This window comes from Ursus maritimus, unplaced genomic scaffold, assembly GCF_017311325.1.
Source record: "Ursus maritimus isolate PB19 unplaced genomic scaffold, ASM1731132v1 scaffold_2, whole genome shotgun sequence".
Classification (NCBI taxonomy): domain Eukaryota; kingdom Metazoa; phylum Chordata; class Mammalia; order Carnivora; family Ursidae; genus Ursus; species Ursus maritimus.
This window is the reverse complement of record NW_024424452.1, coordinates 105,397,319-105,418,189: the sequence shown is the minus strand read 5'-3', so window position 1 is coordinate 105,418,189 and position 20,871 is coordinate 105,397,319. Positions and strand designations below refer to the sequence as shown.

At 37.6% G+C, this 20,871-nt stretch overlaps 1 protein-coding gene across 2 annotated transcripts in view; it reads left to right on the top strand.

Moving 5' to 3' along the window:
• Window positions 1-7,537: 7,537 nt before the first annotated feature.
• The window catches only part of CFH (complement factor H), a 64,011-nt gene continuing 50,677 nt past the window's right edge, over window positions 7,538-20,871 (top strand). Inside the window, exon 1 of one of the 2 annotated variants that reach the window (XM_040636538.1) lies at window positions 7,538-7,951. In XM_040636538.1, the coding sequence (XP_040492472.1) occupies window positions 7,894-7,951 (58 nt within the window). In that variant the 5' untranslated portion in view covers window positions 7,538-7,893. The remainder of the gene's footprint in view (window positions 7,952-20,871) is intronic. The other variant, XM_040636540.1, reaches the window with a different exon arrangement.

Below are 20,871 nucleotides of genomic sequence, written 5' to 3'. Positions count from 1 at the left end.
TCACCATTTTGCTCATCCCCCCATTCTCCCCTCCCCTCTGGCAACTATCTCTGTTTGTATACATGGAAAGACCCAGTTTTTTTAATGCAACATGCAATTTGGATGGACCTCCCTAAGAAAAGACCACAAGCTGAAAACAAGAACTAGGTTTAAAAGTAAATATTTGTTTAAAATTAGAAATAAAGGAAATTAAAATTAGAAATGAATTATTACAAATTATAAAGTTAAAAAAGTTGACAATACCACAGACATCATAAAAACCAGAACGTTAACATAATATGTATATTAATTTTCTTTTACAACTGTATGATACCTTTAATTTTTACATTTTTGACTGACTACTCTCTAGAGATAATATCCCTTCACATGACACAATTTTCTAATATTTTCAATATAGAGAAAGCAGAAAAATAATTCAGTCTTTCCTTTAGCATGTTTGATTTAAATTGTCACTTGTTAATGAAATATTAGAAAAGTTCTTTTGGGTTCACAACTCATGATTTGTAATGTTCTATAAAGTTTTAGGATTGTTGTCAAAATTTGGAAAAGCTTTGTCAAGTTTCCTTGATACAATGAACTACAAGATTTCAGGGCATTAAATGAGTTTTTGTGCTATAATTAATATTAAATACTAGTTGAAATGAGTGAGGTATTGTAAATTAGTTTGCTTTCAATGTCCTCATTGTAGAGACATATGTGTTATAGTATCTCTATTGATGTTAATAGATTATCATGTGTGGCAGAAGCAAAGTTCCATTCTCATTAGGCAGAAATGAGAATTGAATCATCTGTTTAAAATTTTACACATCCAATGATTGTCTCCACAGTTTTAAAAACGTTTCTCTTCAATACCTGTATCCTTCTGGTCCCAAGCATTATGCCACATATCCATCCATATGTGCTGTGTCTTCCATCCTGCATATTTGCATCATGATGCCAATCAATTTGGCACAGGGGTGATAGGAGTATTCCTAGAAGGCACTCTGACACTTAGATCGCCATCAGTGACTGAATTATATACAATTGTGGCTGCAGAATATATCTCACTGATATCAAATTAAATGTATTCTCTCCTTGACTTCTTGGTTGAGTCCTCCAAATGCCTGTGATTTTCTAATGTCAACTAACTCAGTGGAAGTATGGTGAAGGGGAAATCAGAATAGAAAAAGACAATAGTTTATTTCTTGCAATTAAGATATCTTTTCAATTAAAAAAAAATGGCCACAGGAAAACATCACTAAGGTCTCATGTCCTTGATGGTGTTTGTTCAAATGAAAAAAGGCCTGAAGCTCAAACTTCATTGGCCTCAAAAGAAATCAAGCTCTGACTGTATTCTTCTGGTTTTTCACCCTGTTCTTCTTATTGGGCTTCCCTATAATTGTTGCTTAATATATTCATTCAGTAATCTGCTTAACTTGTAACCATCTTCTAAATCATTTTTTTTAAAGATTTTACTTATTTATTTGACAGAGATAGAGACAGCCAGCAAGAGAGGGAACACAAGCAGGGGGAGGGGGAGAGGAAGAAGCAGGCTCATAGCGGAGGAGCCTGATGTGGGGCTCGATCCCATAACGCCGGGATCACGCCCTGAGCTGAAGGCAGACACTTAACTGCTGTGCCACGCAGGCACCCCAACTTGTAACCATCTACTAAGTCCTTTTGCCTCCATCCATTCTAATACAGCTGCCAAAGCAACATTACATTACTGCATATCCTACATTCCTTTTCCTTGATTAAATCTGTTAAAGATTACATATTGCCTGTAACATGATTTATAAGTCTTTTGTGTGAAATTCAATCCTCTTCTCATTCAAAGCTCCTCTTTCTTCTTCCATAACTTCCTTGTGCAAAACCACTGCTCCAATGTTAGTCTTCTCATCAATTCTAGAACACTCTCTTCACTTTCCTTTACCTTAGAATCTTTGCTCAGGTGTACTTGTCCCCTAAACTACAATTTAATAACCCAATGTTCTTGAGACCATCCCAAATCAAGCCTTTTAGGAAAGTAATTTCTCCTTCCTCCTAACTCCTATGGTACGTATTGACCACACCAACCATTTTTCACTAAGCATAGATGTTACTTACTTCCAGTTTGAACAATATGGACTTTTCTCTAACACAAACTTATATCTCTCTTAATATTAATAGTTAACTATTTGTTGTCTGTAACTCCTAATGGTAATCTAATACTACATAACAACTTTATGTTATTAAATAATAACATATTGGTACATATCTTTCATTCTTCTAAATCTCTTTTAAATAAACATTTTGTTTTTTAAAGTATTGATGAAGAATAAAAAGGCAACAATTGCATTCAACTAATGCCTTATCTTTTTTTTTTTAAGATTTACTTATTTATTTTAGAGACAGAGCACAGGAGGCAGGGGGCAGAAGGAGAGGGAGAGAATCTTTTTTTTTTTTTAAAGATTTTATTTATTTATTCGACAGAGATAGAGACAGCCAGCGAGAGAAGGAACACAAGCACGGGGAGTGGGAGAGGAAGAAGCAGGCTCATAGCGGAGGAGCCTGATGTGGGGCTCGATCCCATAACGCCGGGATCACGCCCTGAGCTGAAGGCAGACGCTTAACCGCTGTGCCACCCAGGTGCCCCGAGAGGGAGAGAATCTTAAGCAGACTCCTCTCTAAGCTCAGAGCCTGATGCTGGGCTCCATCCCACTACCCGATATCACAACCTGAACCAAAACCAAGTCAGACACTTAACCAACTGTACCACCCAGGGACCCCAACTAATGCCTTATCTTTTGATCTTTGAAATCACATAGAAGAGAAAAAAGCAGTGAAAATAATGTTTCTGAAAGATGTTGAAATTAATTCAATTATTTTCACTTCAATAATGGAGTGGCATCTGACATTCATCAATTTCACATAAAATAAAAATTGTATAGTAAAATCACCCATAAGCACACTTTAAATTCTTCATAAATGTGTATATACATTAAAAATCTTTACAGTAATATGCATGTATAATTATAAAATACATAGGTAACTATGAAGCATACACTAAAACACATATGTAAATGTTTTATAGTATTTTTAATTATATAAAGGAGTTTTTTATTGACAGCTAAATTTATGTAAACTTAGTAGCATCAGAAACAAATCATTTGACAGGCAGATCTGCATAAGTTAAAAAGTAAGATTCAGGAGACCATCTCTGGGTTTGATACGTGGTCCTATCAATATCTCATGACTTTGACAAAGTTGCTTTAATGTTCTACAGCTCAGTTCGCTCATCTGTACATTGGAGAGAGTAATAGTCTCTCCTATTTAATTACATTGTTGTAAGTACAGTGTTGCTAAATGTGCTTAGATATGTGATTGATATACAGTTGGCATTCACTAGTGTTAATCATGATAAAATTCTAGAGTACTCCCTAAGTGTTCAGTGTTGTTATTAGACTAGAACTACTATTAGAAATCTAAATAAGGCAAGATATTTGGATTCATACTCAGAACGATAAAACTAAGGAAAAAATAAAGAGGAAGTTTAAATCTTTGCTGTTAATTTGTGTCCCACCAGTTAAATGAAATTCAACTTCAGAATGATGGCTGAAAATTCACATTTGCTTGATTTTTCACATATACTGTTTTATTTCTTATTTTTCTCAAAACAAAAGACAAGTTTGGTTCTGTGTATCAAATTTTTTGGATACGTAAACAAAGAGAAAAGAAATAAAACATAAAAAAACATACTGGAAACAAAATTAAAAATAAGGATGGACATTTTATGATAAAATGATCAATGCAAAAGAAAGATATCACAATTCTAAATATGTATGCAAGCATCATCATAGCTTTAAAATATATTTAAAAAGATTGATATAAACAGAAAAATAGACAAACCCACAATCACAATGGAATATTTAACACATCATACCAATATCTGCTAGAATAAACAGATTAAGACATAGTAAAAATGTAAAAGATTGGAACAATACAATCATAAATTTGACCAACTGACATGGGTAGAATATTGACCATATAATGGGCCATAAAGAAAATCTCATCACATTTTTTTCATTATTTTTAATTTTTATTTAAATCCCAGTTAGTGAGCATACCCTGTAATATTAGTTTCAAATGTAGAATATAGTGATTCAACTCTTCCATACAACACCCAGTGCTCATCCCAAGTGCACTTCTTAATCCCCATTACCTATTTAACCCATCCCCCCACCCACCTCCCCCTTGGTAAACATCAGTTCTTTATAGTTAAGAGTCTGTTTCTTGGTTTACTTCTCTCCCTCTTTTTCCCCCCATTGCTTGTTTGTTTTGTTTCTTAAATTCCACATATGAGTGAAATTATATAGTGTTTGTCTTCCTCTGACTGACATATTTCGCTTAGCATTATACTCTAGCTCCATCCATGTCATTGCAATTGGCAAGATTTCCTTCTCAGCCAGTTCACCAATAGCTGAATAATATCCCATTTGATATATACATCACCTTTTCTTTATCCATTCATCAATCAACGGACATTTGGTCTCTTTGCATAATTTGGCTATTGTTGATAATGCTGCTATAAAAATTGGGGCATATGTAACCCTTTGAAGTAGTAGTTTTGCATTCTTCAGGTAAATACCTAGTAGTACAGTTGCTGGATCATAGGGTAGCTCTATTAACTTTTTGAGGAAACTTCACACTGTTTTCCGGAGTGGCTGCACCACTTTGTATTCCCACCAACAGTGCAAGAGCGTTCCCCTTTCTCTGCATCCTTGTCGATACCAGCTTCTTGCCCTTCTGACAGGTGTGAGGTGATATCTCATTGTAGTTTTGATTGGTATTTCCCTGATGACGAGTGATGTTGAGCATCTTTTCATGTGTCTGTTGGCCATCTACATGTCTTCCTCAGAAAAATGTCTATTCATGCCTTCTGCCCATTCTTTAATTGAATTGTTCCTTTCTGGGGTGTTGAGTTTCGTAAGTTCTTTATATATTTTGGATACTAATCTCATCAAATCTTCAAAAATAGGATTATTGACAGTACATCTTCAGATCACAATAAAATTACAAGAAGAAAACTTTTTTGAAATTTTTTTCTTCCAACTGTTTATATAATGACAGTTAACATACAGTGTAATATTAGTTTCAGGTGTAGGATTTAGTGATTCATCACTTACATACTACACCCAGTGCTCATCACAAGTGCCTTCCTTCATACCCATCACCTATTTAATCTACCTGTCCAAAACCCCTCCAGCCACCCTCAGTTTGTTCTCTATAGTTACAAGTCCGTTTTATGGTTTTCCTCTCTCTTTTCTCCCCCTGTGTTCATCTGTTATGTTTCTTAAATTCCTCATATAAGTGAAGTCATATGGTATTTGTCTTTATAAGAAATCAATTTGAAAGATACCTAGAAAAACCCCAAGTTCCCAAAAATAGACACTTCCTAAGAAAGTTTATTTTAAAAATTAAAGTTGGACTTGTAGCTATTGCAGTGTGAATTCACTAAGCTCAGCGAAGAGATTAGGAAATGGACTCACATATCCAGTTGCCTGATTTATGATGAAAGTCAGAGTGAAGCAGTGCGGTAGGAAAGAGATGATATTTTCAGTAAACAGTGCCAGAACAGCTGGCTCACCATATTTTAAAAATGTATCTGTTGCCCTTCATTATACCATACACAAAAGTCAATGCAGTCTTCCATGTGAAAGAGAAAACAATGCTTTTAGAGGAAAGCGTCATTGTATCCTAGGAGTAGGCAAGGAATCCTTAAATAGGACACAAAATGCGTTAACCCAAATAGAAAAAAATTCAAAATTTGTTCTATTTCAAAATTTTAGAAATGTCTTTTCTTTTAAGCTCCAAACATTTTCTTTCTTTCCATTGCAGTTGTTATATCCTGTGACATTTACAAGGACGGGTTCTGCTGTACTAGAGCAATGAACATGCGAGGGGACTTAGTGACCCAGATTCTTTTCTGCTTAAACACGTCTGTGAATTCAGCATGAATTTGTGATTTGAATCCTCTGAAAAAGTGTCCGGCATCAAAAGCAGGCCACCAACTTCAAAAGCAGGCTACCGTCGTCAGTTGGACTCTTCAAGAGTATGTTTCAAAAAATGAGAGTCAAGCATAATTATGTAAACAAAACATTTAATCGTTCGATTAAAATGCAGAAATTCAGCCCATTAAAAAACATTGAGCAAAATGACAACCCATGGACTGAGAGAAGATACTCATAATAAATATGTCCAAGAATGTCCAAAGATTGTAAAAAGAATTCCTACAGTGAGGTAAGTAGAAGACAGAGAACTCAGTAGAAAATATGTATACACACAAAAGGCTGGAATGGACAGTTCACCAAAGAGGATATCTAAATGACCAGTCACTACATGAACTTCATTTGTCCTCAGGAAAATGCATATTAAAACCCCAGAGAATTATTGCTTTGTGTTCACCAGAATGGCTAAAATTACACAGATTGAAAACATCAAGTGTGTTGAGGATTTGGAGCCATTTATATACTGCTGATGGGAACGCCAATTAGCATAATGCTTTCAGAAAACTCTGATGCTACCTGTTACACCTAAGTGTATTCATCCCTTATGTCCCACTGTTCCACCCCTAGGTATGTACTCATCAGAAATGAGGGCAATGTCTTTGTCAAAAACCACATAACAGCAGCCCTATTTCTATTAGCTCCAAACTAGAATCTACTCAAATGCCCACTAACAGGCACACAAATAAAATGTGGTATATTCAAATAATTGGCTATCACTCAGCAATAAGAATTAGTAATCTGTAATTAAACCCAACAGTGCGGTTGCATAAATATATAATTTTTAGTGTAAAGCTCTACACACTAAAAAATAAATATCTTTCAATTTATGTAGAGTACAAAACAGGCAAATGGATTCCATGCTCTTAGAGATCAGCATAGTGGTCCCCATGTGTGTGGTGAGGGAGAGGTTGAGAGGGGCTGACCGCCTGGGGAGCTAGGGCTGTTCAATGTCCTGAGCTTGGCCCCTGCTGCATACCTGTCCCTACCTTCTCTATAGTCATCAAACCATTTCTTTATATGCCCTTTATGCGTATTATGTTTCAATATAAAGTTTAAAAACCCAGCATTCAAATTTCTTGATTTTTGAATTTTTTTTTTTTAAGATTTTATTTATTTGACAGAGAGACAGCAAGAGAGGGAACACAAGCAGGGGGAGTGGGAGAGAGGAAGCAGGCCTCCTCCCCCACCCCAGCAGGGAGCCCCTTGCCTGGCAGGATCCCAGGACGCTGGGTTCATGACCTCAGCCTAAGGCAGAGGCTTAATGACTGAGCCACCCAGGCTCCCCTTGATTTTTGAATTCTTAAACGCATTTATGACCAAGGCGAGTGATCCTGCGGCTTCACACAGGGATATAGCAAGCCCTCAAAGGAATAATTTCCTGGATTGTGGGAAAAGCAGGCCAGCACTACATTCCTGGCAAAGCTTACTTACATTGTCTGGGTCTTGTTTGTGAAAGCATTGACTCACTTCAAGCTCTGTAAATGATTTTTAGAAGAGCTTCTACTATTTTATCGTTGGAGGGTTTATGAAATCCAGAGGATCCAAGAACTTGAACGTGCTCCAGCGGAGAACACGCGTGGGTTTATAAAAGCAAATCAAAAGCAGGTCACAGCATTAACATTCAGTGGGAACGCAGGGAGAATCAGAGTCAAACTCTGGCAATGCTGGGGCTTGAGGCTGATTTTTTACTTTTACTTTGCAAGTTTCTGATGGGCGGGGCATCCAGTGCTCCCTTTAATTCCCCAGCTGTGTTTCCGTTTCCTTTGAGCAAGTGCTTTCCTGCGCTAATCACATTTCTTAGAGCAAGAGAACTTGACATAGTGTGAGCACTGTCAGCTATTAAATGTACTCCTAAAAGATCCTCAAAATGAGATTTCCAAGGGAGATCGTTTGGCTTATACTGTGGACTGTTTGTGTTGCAGAAGGTAAGAGTAAAAAAAAGGAAGACTTTTTTCTATATTCTAAAACATTTGCTGATATGCTTTTCGCAGTAATAGGAATTTAGTCTAGAAAATGTGATTTAATTACTGTTCTGTAGCTTGGTGTGTGAGTGGCTTTTGACATTGTTAAGTTTTTTAAAATGAAAGTAGTTTATTTAAATGATGTGACGATTTATCATGATTTTATGAAGCAGGCTCCCTGCTGAGCAGGGAGCCAGATGCCGGGCTGAATCCCAGGGCTCTAGGATCATGACCTGAGCCAAAAGCAGACACTTAACCATCTGAACCACCCAGGTGCCTCTCAAAAAATGTTTTAATAAGTATTTTGAAAACTATAATATATCATAATAAATTCCCTTGAATTTATCATAATTTTTTTTATTTTTTTCACCAAATGTTTTGGTGAAAGTAGTAAGAAACATGTGAACATATATAGAAGCAGAACAGAAATTAGACAATAGAAGCCTTCAAATCATCTAATGTTTGGATTTATTTCAGATATAGATATTAACTCTCTCTAAAGAAAATTCCATTTATCATTTATAATTGACATGGCCACAGCCTTAGAAGTCTTGGAGACAAGGAAGCATTACTTGTATCATTAGAATGAAAATATCACACAAATTTGAAAAAAATGAACATTCAATGTTTGTAACATCTAAGTTATTCAAAAGGGATTTTTCCTGTGGTGTATTTGAGACATATTCTAGAAGAGCAGTCTTTAGGAGTAGCGAATATGAATGGAGAAGTTTTCTTTCTGGTATCAGTAAGACAGTTACTAGATGTATATTAAATTTAATTCTAACACTACTTCTCAATAGAATAAAAGTTTCTTTGGAGGAAATGTGGTTTCTAATTCATGATAGGTAACTAGTTATGTGATATTATGTGACTGACATTTTTAAACCAAATCAATTCCCTATCATTCATAAATTTCCAAACTTTTCACTAAGTCAACAATTTTTGAATGAATGCTTACTTCATGCCAGCCTCTAAGCATTGAGGAATGTTAGCAAAGAATACAAAATCTCTCTCCTTGAGCGTCTTTCAATCTAGAAAATAAAGGTAGATAGCTCTTTAAATATATCCTTTAATCATTTTTGCAAGCTTTATTCAAATATGTTTAAATCTTTTCTAGGATAGAGCCTCTTTTCAGTTTTGCATTCTAATATGCTACTGCTTGGCATATTAAGTATATACTACATACTTAATATGTATGGAAAACCTTATATCCAGCCACCTTTTAAACTAGGTATTCCGTCATTTCCCTGCACGCAAAAATATTCTTAGTATTCAAAAGTAAAATATTATCATATTGGCAGAGTTCCAGAACCCTGTTAATGTTACCAATAGCAGCAAACATCTTTTTCTTTTGTTGTTAAGATTTTATTTATTATTTGACAAACAGAGAGGAAGAGAGAGCATAAGCAGGGGGACAGGCAGAGGGAGAGGGAGAAGCAGGCTCCCGGCTAAGCAGGGAGCCCAATGTGGGACTCGATCCCAGCACTCTGGGATCATGACCTGAGCTGAAGGCAGATGCTTAACCCACTGAGCCACCCAGGGACCCTGCAAATATTTTTTTCTTTACAGAGTGTTTTTGTCATTTCTTTAACGGGAATACTTTCCGTGTCTCAATATTTACTTACTGTTTGCTGAGGCTTTATGTAGATAGATTTGTCATGTAAGGAAGATTTGTTTTATTTCTAGTTCATGTTTCAAACTCAAGAATTGAGGCCAAGTTTAATTAAACTGTTTAAGTGATTACAAAGTGGAACTTAAAATATTAAAATTGGGTGCTACAAAATATGTAATAAAAATTAAATCATAGCGATTTAAACTCCTTACATAATTGATTCCAGCTGACTCATTCCATCTGTATTTTGTATTTCATCAAAACGTGTTTAAATGTGATATGGGGGGGGTGCCTGGGTGTCACAGCGGTTAAGCGTCTGCCTTAGGCTCAGGGCGTGATCCCGGCGTTGTGGGATCGAGCCCCACATCAGGCTCTTCTGCTATGGGCCTGCTTCTTCCTCTCCCACTCCCCCTGCTTGTGTTCCCTCTCTCGCTGGCTGTCTCTATCTCTGTCAAATAAATAAATAAAATCTTTAAAAAATAAATAAATAAATAAATAAATGTGATATCGGTTTCTGCCGGTGGAACACTGGTTTGAATACTATCACAATCGGCTTTATTCAACCAGGCTTGACGTTTTAGCAGCATTTCATAAACGGCCTCTGCTCTGTTTAAAGTGACCATTCCTCAAAAAATGCTACTCACCACTAAAGAAGAATAACAGCTGATAGGAAAAATTTATTGGCCCAAGTTTCTCAGAGACCAGCTAGTACCTTTTTAATGCGATAGGCTCTCTGCATTCCCATTGCCATTGTATAGAAACATGAGTTGCTGCCTTATAAAACATTGTGTTTGCAGGAGTCCTCACAGGCTGCTAAGAATCTGGTCAGAGTTACAGGACAAAGTTGAGAATAACAGTCCCTCAGACATACCACATACTCTTTGAAATTAGCCACAGCCCAGCAATTCCTGGCTGATAAATGTGAATAAATTAAAACCTACTGAAACATGTCCAAGTACACACTGGCTATTTTGTGTGGAGAGATATATGTGTTATCTAATTCTAGATGTTTGAAGGACAAAAAAGTTCTTTCAGGACTTAAAATATATTATAGATCAAAGCTAGTTTCTCTTCTATCAGAAATACAAGATGGTTTCAAATTTGAATTAACCTTAAAATGGAAAAAATAACGGATATTAAAAATCATAAGAATTAATTATAAAATATCTTCTTCTCTGAAGATATACGAGAATGTAATACACAGCAATCTAATCCAGAAAACTTGAGGTAGTGGTTTTTAATCCAAAATTCTATGTTTCAATCCCAATATCATAAATAAGAATTCTCCTTCTCCTTTCACCAAAACCCCACATTTTCAGAGATAGTTGTGTGCTGTTTACCTTTATGGTGTGACTTAAAGTTGTGCAATGACCCAACTTGCCTTCAGTATCCCCTCTTCTTCAAAAATGTTTTACACGTTGATACCACCAGATTCAACAAACCTGAAGTTTATGTGGAATGACAAACACTCTGAATAAATAGTTTAGAAGAGTTAAAGCTAGTATTATTCACTCAGTTCACTGTGAATTATTCTAAGTTGATAGCTTCTCCGTAGCAATTTTAGTGAGGAAAGGTAGAAAGGGTGATGAGGGTGAAGAGCTGGACTCAGCATGTCTGGGACGTGGGGGGTTCCTGGGGAGGGGAGTTCCGGTGGGGAAGTGCACCCTTAAGCCCATGAGAAGGGTCAGAGCAGCTGGCCCGGATGTCATGAGAGGGAGAGCTGTGCCAAAGCAGGCCTTGTATTTAAAGTGCAGGCGTAGCCGGAGAGTGCACATGCTACTCTTCCGCCTGCACGTAACGTTCAACTAGAACTGAATTACTAAGTGTTGCTGAAATTATTCTTAGCTAGAAGTAAGTTCCCACATGACACACAAATTAGTAGAGTCTTCATCTTTGGCCTTTGATTGCTAGGGCCTGAGCCAAAGTCTAAATCGATCCACTTTTCTTTGCTCAATCCCTGATTGTTCACCAGCCTTTGCACTTTTCCTTCTTCCCAGCCATGCCCCCCCTGCTCACCCCACACACCAGCCCCCACCTGCCCAGGCCTGTGAGATTCTTGCCAACCAATCTCTCCTGTGCTCACTTTACCCGTTTAACAACTTTAACTAGTTTCAGAATATGATGCATAAAAAGGACATGAAGTCATTGGGGGGGGGTGTTACAATTCAGCTTAAAATTATAAGGAAACCTTACAAAAATGGCTCAGAGAAATTAAAGTAATGGAACAGAAAAAAATCACAAAAATAACAGAAGGGAAGGGGTAAAAAGATTTGACAGAGCACTTTTATTTGTTTTGACATTTTAACTGGCACCAAGTTTCTCAAACCTTGTTGACCAAAAATGTAACAGAAAAGTGGTTACCGAAACCTTCACTTTTAGACTCCAAAGTTTTTATTTTTTGAACTAGACTAAAATGATTCCTGACTTCAAAATTATAACATAAATTCAAACTTAGGACACATGGACAAGACGTACAGATATCAGTTTCTTGAGTTCATGCAACAGAGCTCTAAGATCACTAACCATTTGTTCCCAAGTCTTATCTTTTACATTTGTTACCATCCATGTGCTCTTTCCAGAGGTTGCCTATAATCTGCAGAGGTAATGGAAAGGCTCCAAGAGAGTTCCCTATTCATCCATTCATTTTTTCTTTCGTTTCTTTGTTCATCCAATGATTTTTTTTTAAAAGATTTTATTTGTTTATTTGTCAGAGAGACATAGAGAAAGCACAAGCAGGGGGAGCAGCAGGCAGAGGGAGAAGCAGGCTGGCTCCCTGCTGATAGCAGGGATCCCGACCCAGGGCTGGATCTCAGGACCCTGGGATCATGACCGGAGCCCAAGGCAGACATTTAATCGACTGAGCCACCCAGGCGTCCCCCAATGACCATTTCTTGAGTGACTGTTAAGTGCCAGGCCCTATGACTAGCATTTTCCAAAAGTCTGTTTAGTGGGAAAAACAAAAGGAATGATTGTTATAGTTTATTAACATACTGTATTTTATCATATAAAGTATTGTGATGGAGATAAGCAAAAGAGAAATTATCAAATCATTTAGAAGAGGCAAGAAACCCAAATGGGAATGAGAGGATGGAGTGGGATAGGGTTGAGGAGTTGATTTGTAAGAGGTGGAATGAAGAGAGGGAAATAGGTCAGGGTCGGGATGGCATCTTGGGTAGGCTTTGAAGGTTGAATAGGAGTTAACCAGGTAAGGATGACAGGGAGGAGGACATTTAAGACTGAGGAAACACCAGTCGGTACACAAAGACTAACAGTAGATCTGTAAAAATGGAGGCTTGAAATCAGCTCCCACATTTCTTAATCTTCCATCAATGGCATTTCCACAAGTGCTACATGTGAAATTGGGTATAGTGTGTGTTGTTTTTCTTCTTCTTTTTTTTAATACTTACCCTCAAGATTGTCCTGAATATTATTCAGATGCTAAATCATTCCTACTACAGAGTTTTTAAAGGTCCTCAATTAATGTTGCCCTCTGACTCAGCTCCTTTTTACAGCAACCAGTTGGTATATATGAACAATTTATTTTAAGAAGCTACCATAGGTAGCTTGGCACTAGGTATTAGCGACCCAAACACTATACATTCCAAGAAACTTGATCTCAGTGATGTATTCAAACTGTATCCTGACAGTAACTTGTTTCAAGCCTAATTATGGCATCTTTATATTCGCCTGACTTCTTATAGCTATTACTAGTTCTCCCGTTTGCTTTTTGTAATCCTGGAATTCTCTCCATGGTCTTTACCCTGTTAAAATTGCAAGAAGAAATTGCGTAATCATACCTTTAAATTTCAAAAATACAATTTTATTTCTTCAAATTCTTTAATAATGCAATATAATCTCTATCTGTTTTTTCTAGAGCTATTTTTTCAAACTTTATTTGTGGGCACCTGAGTGGTTCAGTTGGTTAAGCAACCACCTCTTGACTTCAGCTCAGGTCACGATCTCAGGGTCAGGGGATCAAGCCCTGAAGAGTGCTCCACAGTAAGCACAGAGGGCTGGAGATTCTCTCCTCCCTCTGCCCCTCCTGCCTGCTCACATGTGCATACATGTGTGCTCTCTCACTCTCTTTCTCTCAAAATAAATAAATTAAATCTTTTTTAAAAATTAAAATAGGGGCGCCTGGGTAGCGCAGTCATTAGGCGTCTGCCTTCGGCTCAGGGTGTGATCCCGGCGTTCTGGAATGGGATCGAGTCCCACATTGGGCTCCTCCACTGGGAGCCTGCTTCCTCCTCTCCCATCCCCCCTGCCGTGTTCCCTGTCTCACTGGCTGTCTATCTTTGTCAAGTAAATAAATAAAAAATCTAAAAAAAAAATTAAAATAAAAACTTCAATGCAACTGGTATTTTCTTTATACGGGTATATATATTATTTGCCTAATATCTTTAATTATTCCCATGTTTTTGTAAAATACTCTGAACATGTTTTATTTTGAAAAGCTAATTGGATCATATATATTGGCAATATAACTAATATGCATATATGCCAATAAGAAGCTAGGAAAGAAATTTAACAAAATATATCTACTTTTGCTATTTTCATTTTGTCCGTAGGATTTATTTTTTCTAAATTGATTTTTAGTTTTGTTTTATAATATATTCTACTATCTACTAAATTTAAAATTAGGCTAGCTAAAAAGTAGTATCTCCTGTTCTTTTTTTTCCAAAATAATTTTAGAAAAATAGAGTAATTGTACAAAAAGACCAACCTCAATCTACAAAAGCAATCTGGTACACATTTGATTAAGGTTTTCTTAAATATATAATTTTATCATGATTTATTTCATTTGGTTAAGAATACTTTTCAAATAACAGTTTATAGATACACTGACTTTAAAAAACAAGTAATTAGCTCTCTCTCTCATATGTTAATAATACCCTTTTAAAATTTGAAATTGAAAAAATTAAGTAAATGATTATTAAATCATCAAGGATATTTGTTTTTAACTTTAACCTTTAATTTTGTACTTATGTCCCTCAAATAAAAGCAAAATGAATCCTATTCCTATCCAATAGCCAAATCCATTCATACTCTTATTTATGGACATAATAACTTTAAATTACAAAATTAGGGCAGGAGAATAAAAAGGTCACCCAAGTAATGTTTTACAAAAAAAATTTTTTTTAATTTAACTGGCGTTTAAATGACTACATAAACACATAAGATGAAATATTTGTTGTTTAAACCTAAATAATATGTAAGATATAAGAATGTTTAGTTCACTCATCAACTTAGAACTTCTAAAGAGAGATGCTATTGAAAAAAGAATAGAATCATAAGCTAAGTCTTCCCTTAAAATATTAGTATGCTTTTGAAATGTTTATGTTACCTAATTAATAAGCCCTCTGCCCCGTTTCTTCAACAGCTACGAATTTAATTCAAGCGAATGTGGTTGCTGTACATTCGTGCCAACAGTTTGACTACATGGGCTGAAATAACTCTTTATGTCTACTTAAAAAATTTTTTTGAGAATGCGGTTTAACAAAACTTGACTCTTTTTTGGTCAATTCAGACAAACACAAGTCACGTTTTGTAGATATGTCTAATTCGTGTTAGAACACAAGATAGTGAATCATTTAAATATTTTGTTATGACATGAGCTGGTAATGCTCCACGTCTTGAAGATTAGAACAAAAGTAGACAGGAGGTGAATTTGAGGTTAGAGGATCTGAGTGTTAATGAAAATCGCTCCATTCTGTAAAACAGGATGGGGATGGTCGTTATTCTCCAGGAGCTTACATTTTGATGGCAGGATGGATGAAATCCTTGTAACCATAAAAATAATTATGAATCGTGAACTGTGTTGGGAAGGAAGTAAAGTAGGGGCTGAGGGAAAATAACAGAGATGGGGTAGTGGGGTACAGAGCCTTTAGCTGGGCTGGTCTCAAGTGGGTCACTTTGAGGAAATAATATTTAAGCAGAACCTGAAAGATGAGGCAAAGGCAACCACCAAAAGTCTCCAGTGCAAGTGTTCCAGGAGAGAAAACAACCAAAAGACCTCACGGAAAAAAATGCATTTGAGATGCTCGACAAAATATGAACAAGCCAGGGAGGCTTTGGCGCAATGAGTAGGTGGTAGAGGTGACAAGATGGTATCTGAGAGAATGGCAAGAGCCAGATAGGGGGTTCCCAGGGCAAGGTAAGGAGTTTGGGATGCCTTACAAGTTAAGGGGAAAGTCACCAAAGAATTTTAAACACAGGAGGGCATGGCCAATTTTGCAAAATCTCCTGGGTAGCCCTGTGGGGGGTACAGGCTTGGAGACTAGTTAGCAGGGTGTTTCCTTGTCAAGGTGGCAAATGATAAAAATAAGAACGAAGATTTTGGAGATGGCAGTAGAGAGATGGACAAATGGAGTAGCGGGTGGTGATACCATTTCTTTCAGCCAAGAGATGCCTTTTAAAGTTCATGGAAAAAGCACCAGAATCTTAATCACCTGAAGTAAGAAGGGTGATCAGCATGAGAACTACAGTAAACATGCATGCACAGTACATATTGTGAGAAGGTGGGAGGAAGATGATGTCAAAAAGAGCTATCCTGTCTTTCCTATCTGGTTGTTAAAAGCAATTAACTAAATTTGGGAAATCAAGAATTATCTTGAAATATAACCCAGAGGAAACACATTTGCCTCAGGCTCACTACTGGGCTGAACCTGTGTGTGTGTGTGTGTGTGTGTGTGTGTTGACTAATGTTTTCTGGATGGACTACTGTTTTCGTAGATGTGTTAGTTTTGCCAAAATAATTTAGGGGCACCTGGGTGGCGCAGGGGTTATGAGACTTAGTCTTGGTTTGGGCTCAGGTCATGATCTCGGGGTCCGGAGATCAAGCCTCTGTAGGGTTTGGAGCTTAGTGCAGAGTCAGCTTAAAACTCTCTCTTCCTCTTCCCTGGTCCCCCCCGCCTCCCCCCATCTCTCCCTTCCCCACCCCATGCCAGGGTGCTGTGCTCTCTCTCTCAAATAAATCCTTTAAAAAATAATAATAATTTAAATTGAGTAATTGATTAAAAAAACTTTATTACTCTTCCCTTGCATTAACTTAATAGGATAGGAGCTAATTCTATCAAAATGTTAATACGCTAATGAAAAATAGTTCTGTACTCACAATATGGCATCTACTTTTGAAATTTATTTAAGTAATCTGAATGCTATAAAGTGGATCTGAATTTCTAAACTGAAAAACACACATATTAGCCTGTAATTAAGCATAAAATTTTCATATGAGAACATGAACACTAAATTTAAAAACTAACAACTGCAAAAAAATCTGGCTTTTGGGGGGCGGAAATGCGGGGATCTAGGAGTTGTGTTGTTATATGACAGGCCATTGGCACCATCTAGTGGAGAGAAAGTATGTTTACTTAAATTCTAAAAATCAAAACTATTCTGTAGAATTATTAAAAGTTTCCTAACATAAATGTGCTAAAAATTTGCTAAAACTTCAAAGAAAAATAACTGTGTATGAAAACCCACACAGGTATTATTTACTACACAAAAATATAGCTTCTATGAAATGTAAAACGTTTTCATAATAAATATGTTCCATGATGGAATCCAGCTCAGTTACTTGCCCCTTGCCTTTTAAAAAGAAATTCTAGGGGCGCCTGGGTGGCACAGCGGTTGAGCGTCTGCCTTCAGCTCAGGGCGTGATCCCATCGTTATGGGATCGAGCCCCACATCAGGCTCCTCCGCTGTGAGCCTGCTTCTTCCTCTCCCACTCCCCCCTGCTTGTGTTCCCTCTCTCGCTGGCTGTCTCTATCTGTGTTAAATAAATAAATAAAATCTTTAAAAAATAAATAAAAATAAAAAGAAATTCTAAAATGGAATGTTAAACCATTGTCATAAAACCAAGTAAAGAAAGGAGTTTAGCAATAAGAGTAAAACTGATAAATATGTATGGTGATAAGTATCTGAATTTGCCATTTTAATTTTTTAAATTTAAATTCAATGAGCCAACATGTAGTACATCATTAGTTTCAGATGTAGTGCTCAGTGATTCATTAGTTGCGTATAACAGCCAGCGCTCATCACGCCACGTGCCCTCCGTAATGCCCATCACCCAGTTACCCCATTCCCCCATCCACCTCCCCTTCTGTAACTATTTGTTTCTCAGAGTCCAGAGTCTCTCATGGTTTGTCTCCCTCTCTGATTCTTTCCCATTCAGTTTCCCTCCCTTCTCGTATGGTCTGTGCTATTCCTCATATTCCACATATGAATGAAACCTTATGATAATTGTCTTTCTCTGATCGACTTATTTCACTCAGCATAATACCCTCCAGATTCATCCATGTCTGTGTAAATGATAGGTATCCATTCATTTGTTGAAGGACATCTCGGCTCCTTTCACAGTTTGACCATTGTGGACATTGCTGCTATGAACGTTGGGATGCCAGTGCCCCTTCATTTCACTACATCTGTAATTTGGAGGTAAATACCCAGTAGTGCAATTGCCGGGTTGTAGGGTAGCTCTATTTTTAACTTTTTGAGGAGCCTTCATACTGTTTTCCACAGTAGCTGCGCCAGTTTGTATTCCCACCAACAGTGTAAGAGGGTTCCCCTTTCTCCACATCCTCACCAACATTTATTGTTTCCTGTCTTGTTAATTTTAGCCATTTTAACTGGTGTAAAGTAGTATCTCATTGTGGTTTTGACTTGTATTTCCCTGATGACAAGTGATGTGGAACATTTTTTTCATGTGTCTGTTAGCCATTTGTATGTCTTCTGCCCATTTCTTGATTGAATTGTTTTTTGGGTGTTGAGTTTGATAAGTTCTTTATGGATCTTGGTTATCAGCCCTTTATTTGCTATGTCATTTGCAAGTATCTTCTCGCATTCCGTAGGTTGCCTTTTAGTTTTGTTGACTGTTTCCTTTGCTGTGCAGAAGCTTTTTATCTTGATGAAGTCCCAATAGTTATTTTTTCTTTTGTTTCCCTTGCCTCCAGAGATGTGACTAGTAAGAAGTTGCTAGGTTAAAGAGGTTGAAGAGGTTGCTGCCTGGGTTCTCCACTAGGATTTTGGTGGTTTCTTATCTCACACTTAGGTCTTTCATCCATTTTGAATTTATTTTTGTGTGTGGTGTAAGAAAGTGGTCCGGTTTTATTCTTCTGCATGTGGCTGTCCAGATTTCCCAACACCATTTGTTGAAGAGACTGTCTTGTTTTCTATTGGATGTTCTTTTCTGCTTTGTCGAAGATTAGCTGACCGTATAGTTGTGGGTCCATCTCTGGGTTTTCTGTTTTGTTCCATTGATTGATCTATGTCTCTGTTTTTGTACCAGTACTAAACTGTAAGGATGACTACAGCTTTGTAATATAGCTTGACGTCCGGAATCATGATGTCTCCAGCTTTGCTTTGCTTTTTCAACATTTCTTTGACTTTTTGGGGTCTTTTGTGGTTCATACAAATCTTAGGATAGGTTGTTCTAGCTCTGTGAAAAATGCTTGTGGCATTTTGATAGGGATTGCATTAAATGTGTAGATTGCTTTGGGTAGTATAGACATCTTAACAATTTCTTTTCCCAATCCATGAGCATGGAATGTTTTTCCATTTTTTGGGGTCATCTTCAGGCTCTTTCATCAGCGTTCTATAGTTTTCAGAGTATAGATCTTTTACCTCTTTGGTTAGGTTTATTCTTAGGTATCAGATGGGTTTGGTGCAATTATAAATGGGATCGATTCTTTGATTTCTCTTTCTGCTACTTCATGATTGGTGTATTGAAATCCAAGAGATTTCTGTATGTTGATTATGTATCCTGCAATTTTGCTGAATCGTGTATCATTTCTACCAATTTTTTAGTGGAGTCTGAAGGGTTTTCTACATAGAGTATCATATCATCTGCAAATAGTGAAAGTTTGACTTCCTCCTTCCCAATTTGAATGCATTTTATTTCTTTTTGTTGTCTGATTGCTGAGGCTAGGACTTCTAGTACTATGTTGAATAACAATGGTGAAAGTAGACATCCCTGTCTTGTTCCTGATGGTAGAGGAAAAACTCTCAGTTTTTCCCCATTGAGAATTATATTACCTGGGGTTTTTCATATACAGCATTTATGATGTTGAGATACATTCCCTCTATCCCTACTTTGTTGAGGGTTTTTATCAAGAATGGATACTGTACTTTGTCAAATGCTTATTCTTAGACAAAATGCCAAGACCAAGGAATTCATCCCAAAAGAAAGAACAAGAAAAGGTCACAGGGGAGGGAAATGGTGGCAACCCTCTCCCTTGTTCCTGGAAAGGGGAGTTTATGCCCACTGCTGTCTGGGAAGCCCTCGCAAAAGAGGGGAAAATCTCCCCACATGTGTTCCAGGTGTCCCTCAAATCCCTGCCTTCACCCGGACTGTGTCTGGACCATCTGCTTGCCCAGCAGCACAGTGTACCTGTGTTCCATCCCAGGCAGGCCAGCTGAGTTTCAAAACTCAAAACTTTAGGGACCTGGCATGGTGCAGACCCATGCTAGTCCTCTGCGGGAGGGCTAGCCATGCTGGGACTGACACAGGTTTGTGCAAGGGCATGGAGTTTGGAGCAAAGTGCACCAAAGAACCAGTGTTTGGCTTAGCTGCCCTCGGCAGATGTCTCTGGAAATGGTGCCTGTCAGCTCTTTCCCCTCCCCACCACAGAGGCAATGCCATCTCTCCCAGATGTGCTTCAAGAAGAGGCAACTGTCTCTCCCAGTACGTCCCAGGAGGTCCTCAAATTGCATCTTCTGCCCCCAGGCTATCTGCCCTCCTCCACAGGAATACTGCAGCGCCTTCAGGGCTCCACACTGTCCATGCTGCAGAATTCTGAAACTCTAGTCTTTGAGCCCACTGGCTTAAAAACTCACGAAAATTAGCCCCTCTCATTTTCCCAGTCAATGTCTTTGGGGAAGTGTTTTCCTTGTGCAATCCTCTGTGCACTCCTCTCTCTCTCATTCCCTCTCTCTTTCTCTTGCCTCTCTCCAGGACCAGGGCTCCCCTCCACAGCACCTGTGATCCATTTCTCCCCTAAATCACGTCTTCGCACCTCCTACCTTCCATGACGGGGCCCCTTCTCTCTCTCTAGTTATGCAGTTTGTTCTGTCAGTCCTCAGATCGATTTTGTGGCTGTTCAGAATGATTTGATATTTATCTAGCTATGTTTAAGGGATGAGGCAAGCCTAGGGTCTCCTACCACCCTGCCATCTTAGCTCCTCCTGCAGTCATTCTAATATCAACGGTATTTATACCTAAATTAAGCAGCAGGCAGTATTAAAAATATTAGCAGTTATAATTAGTAGGCATGAG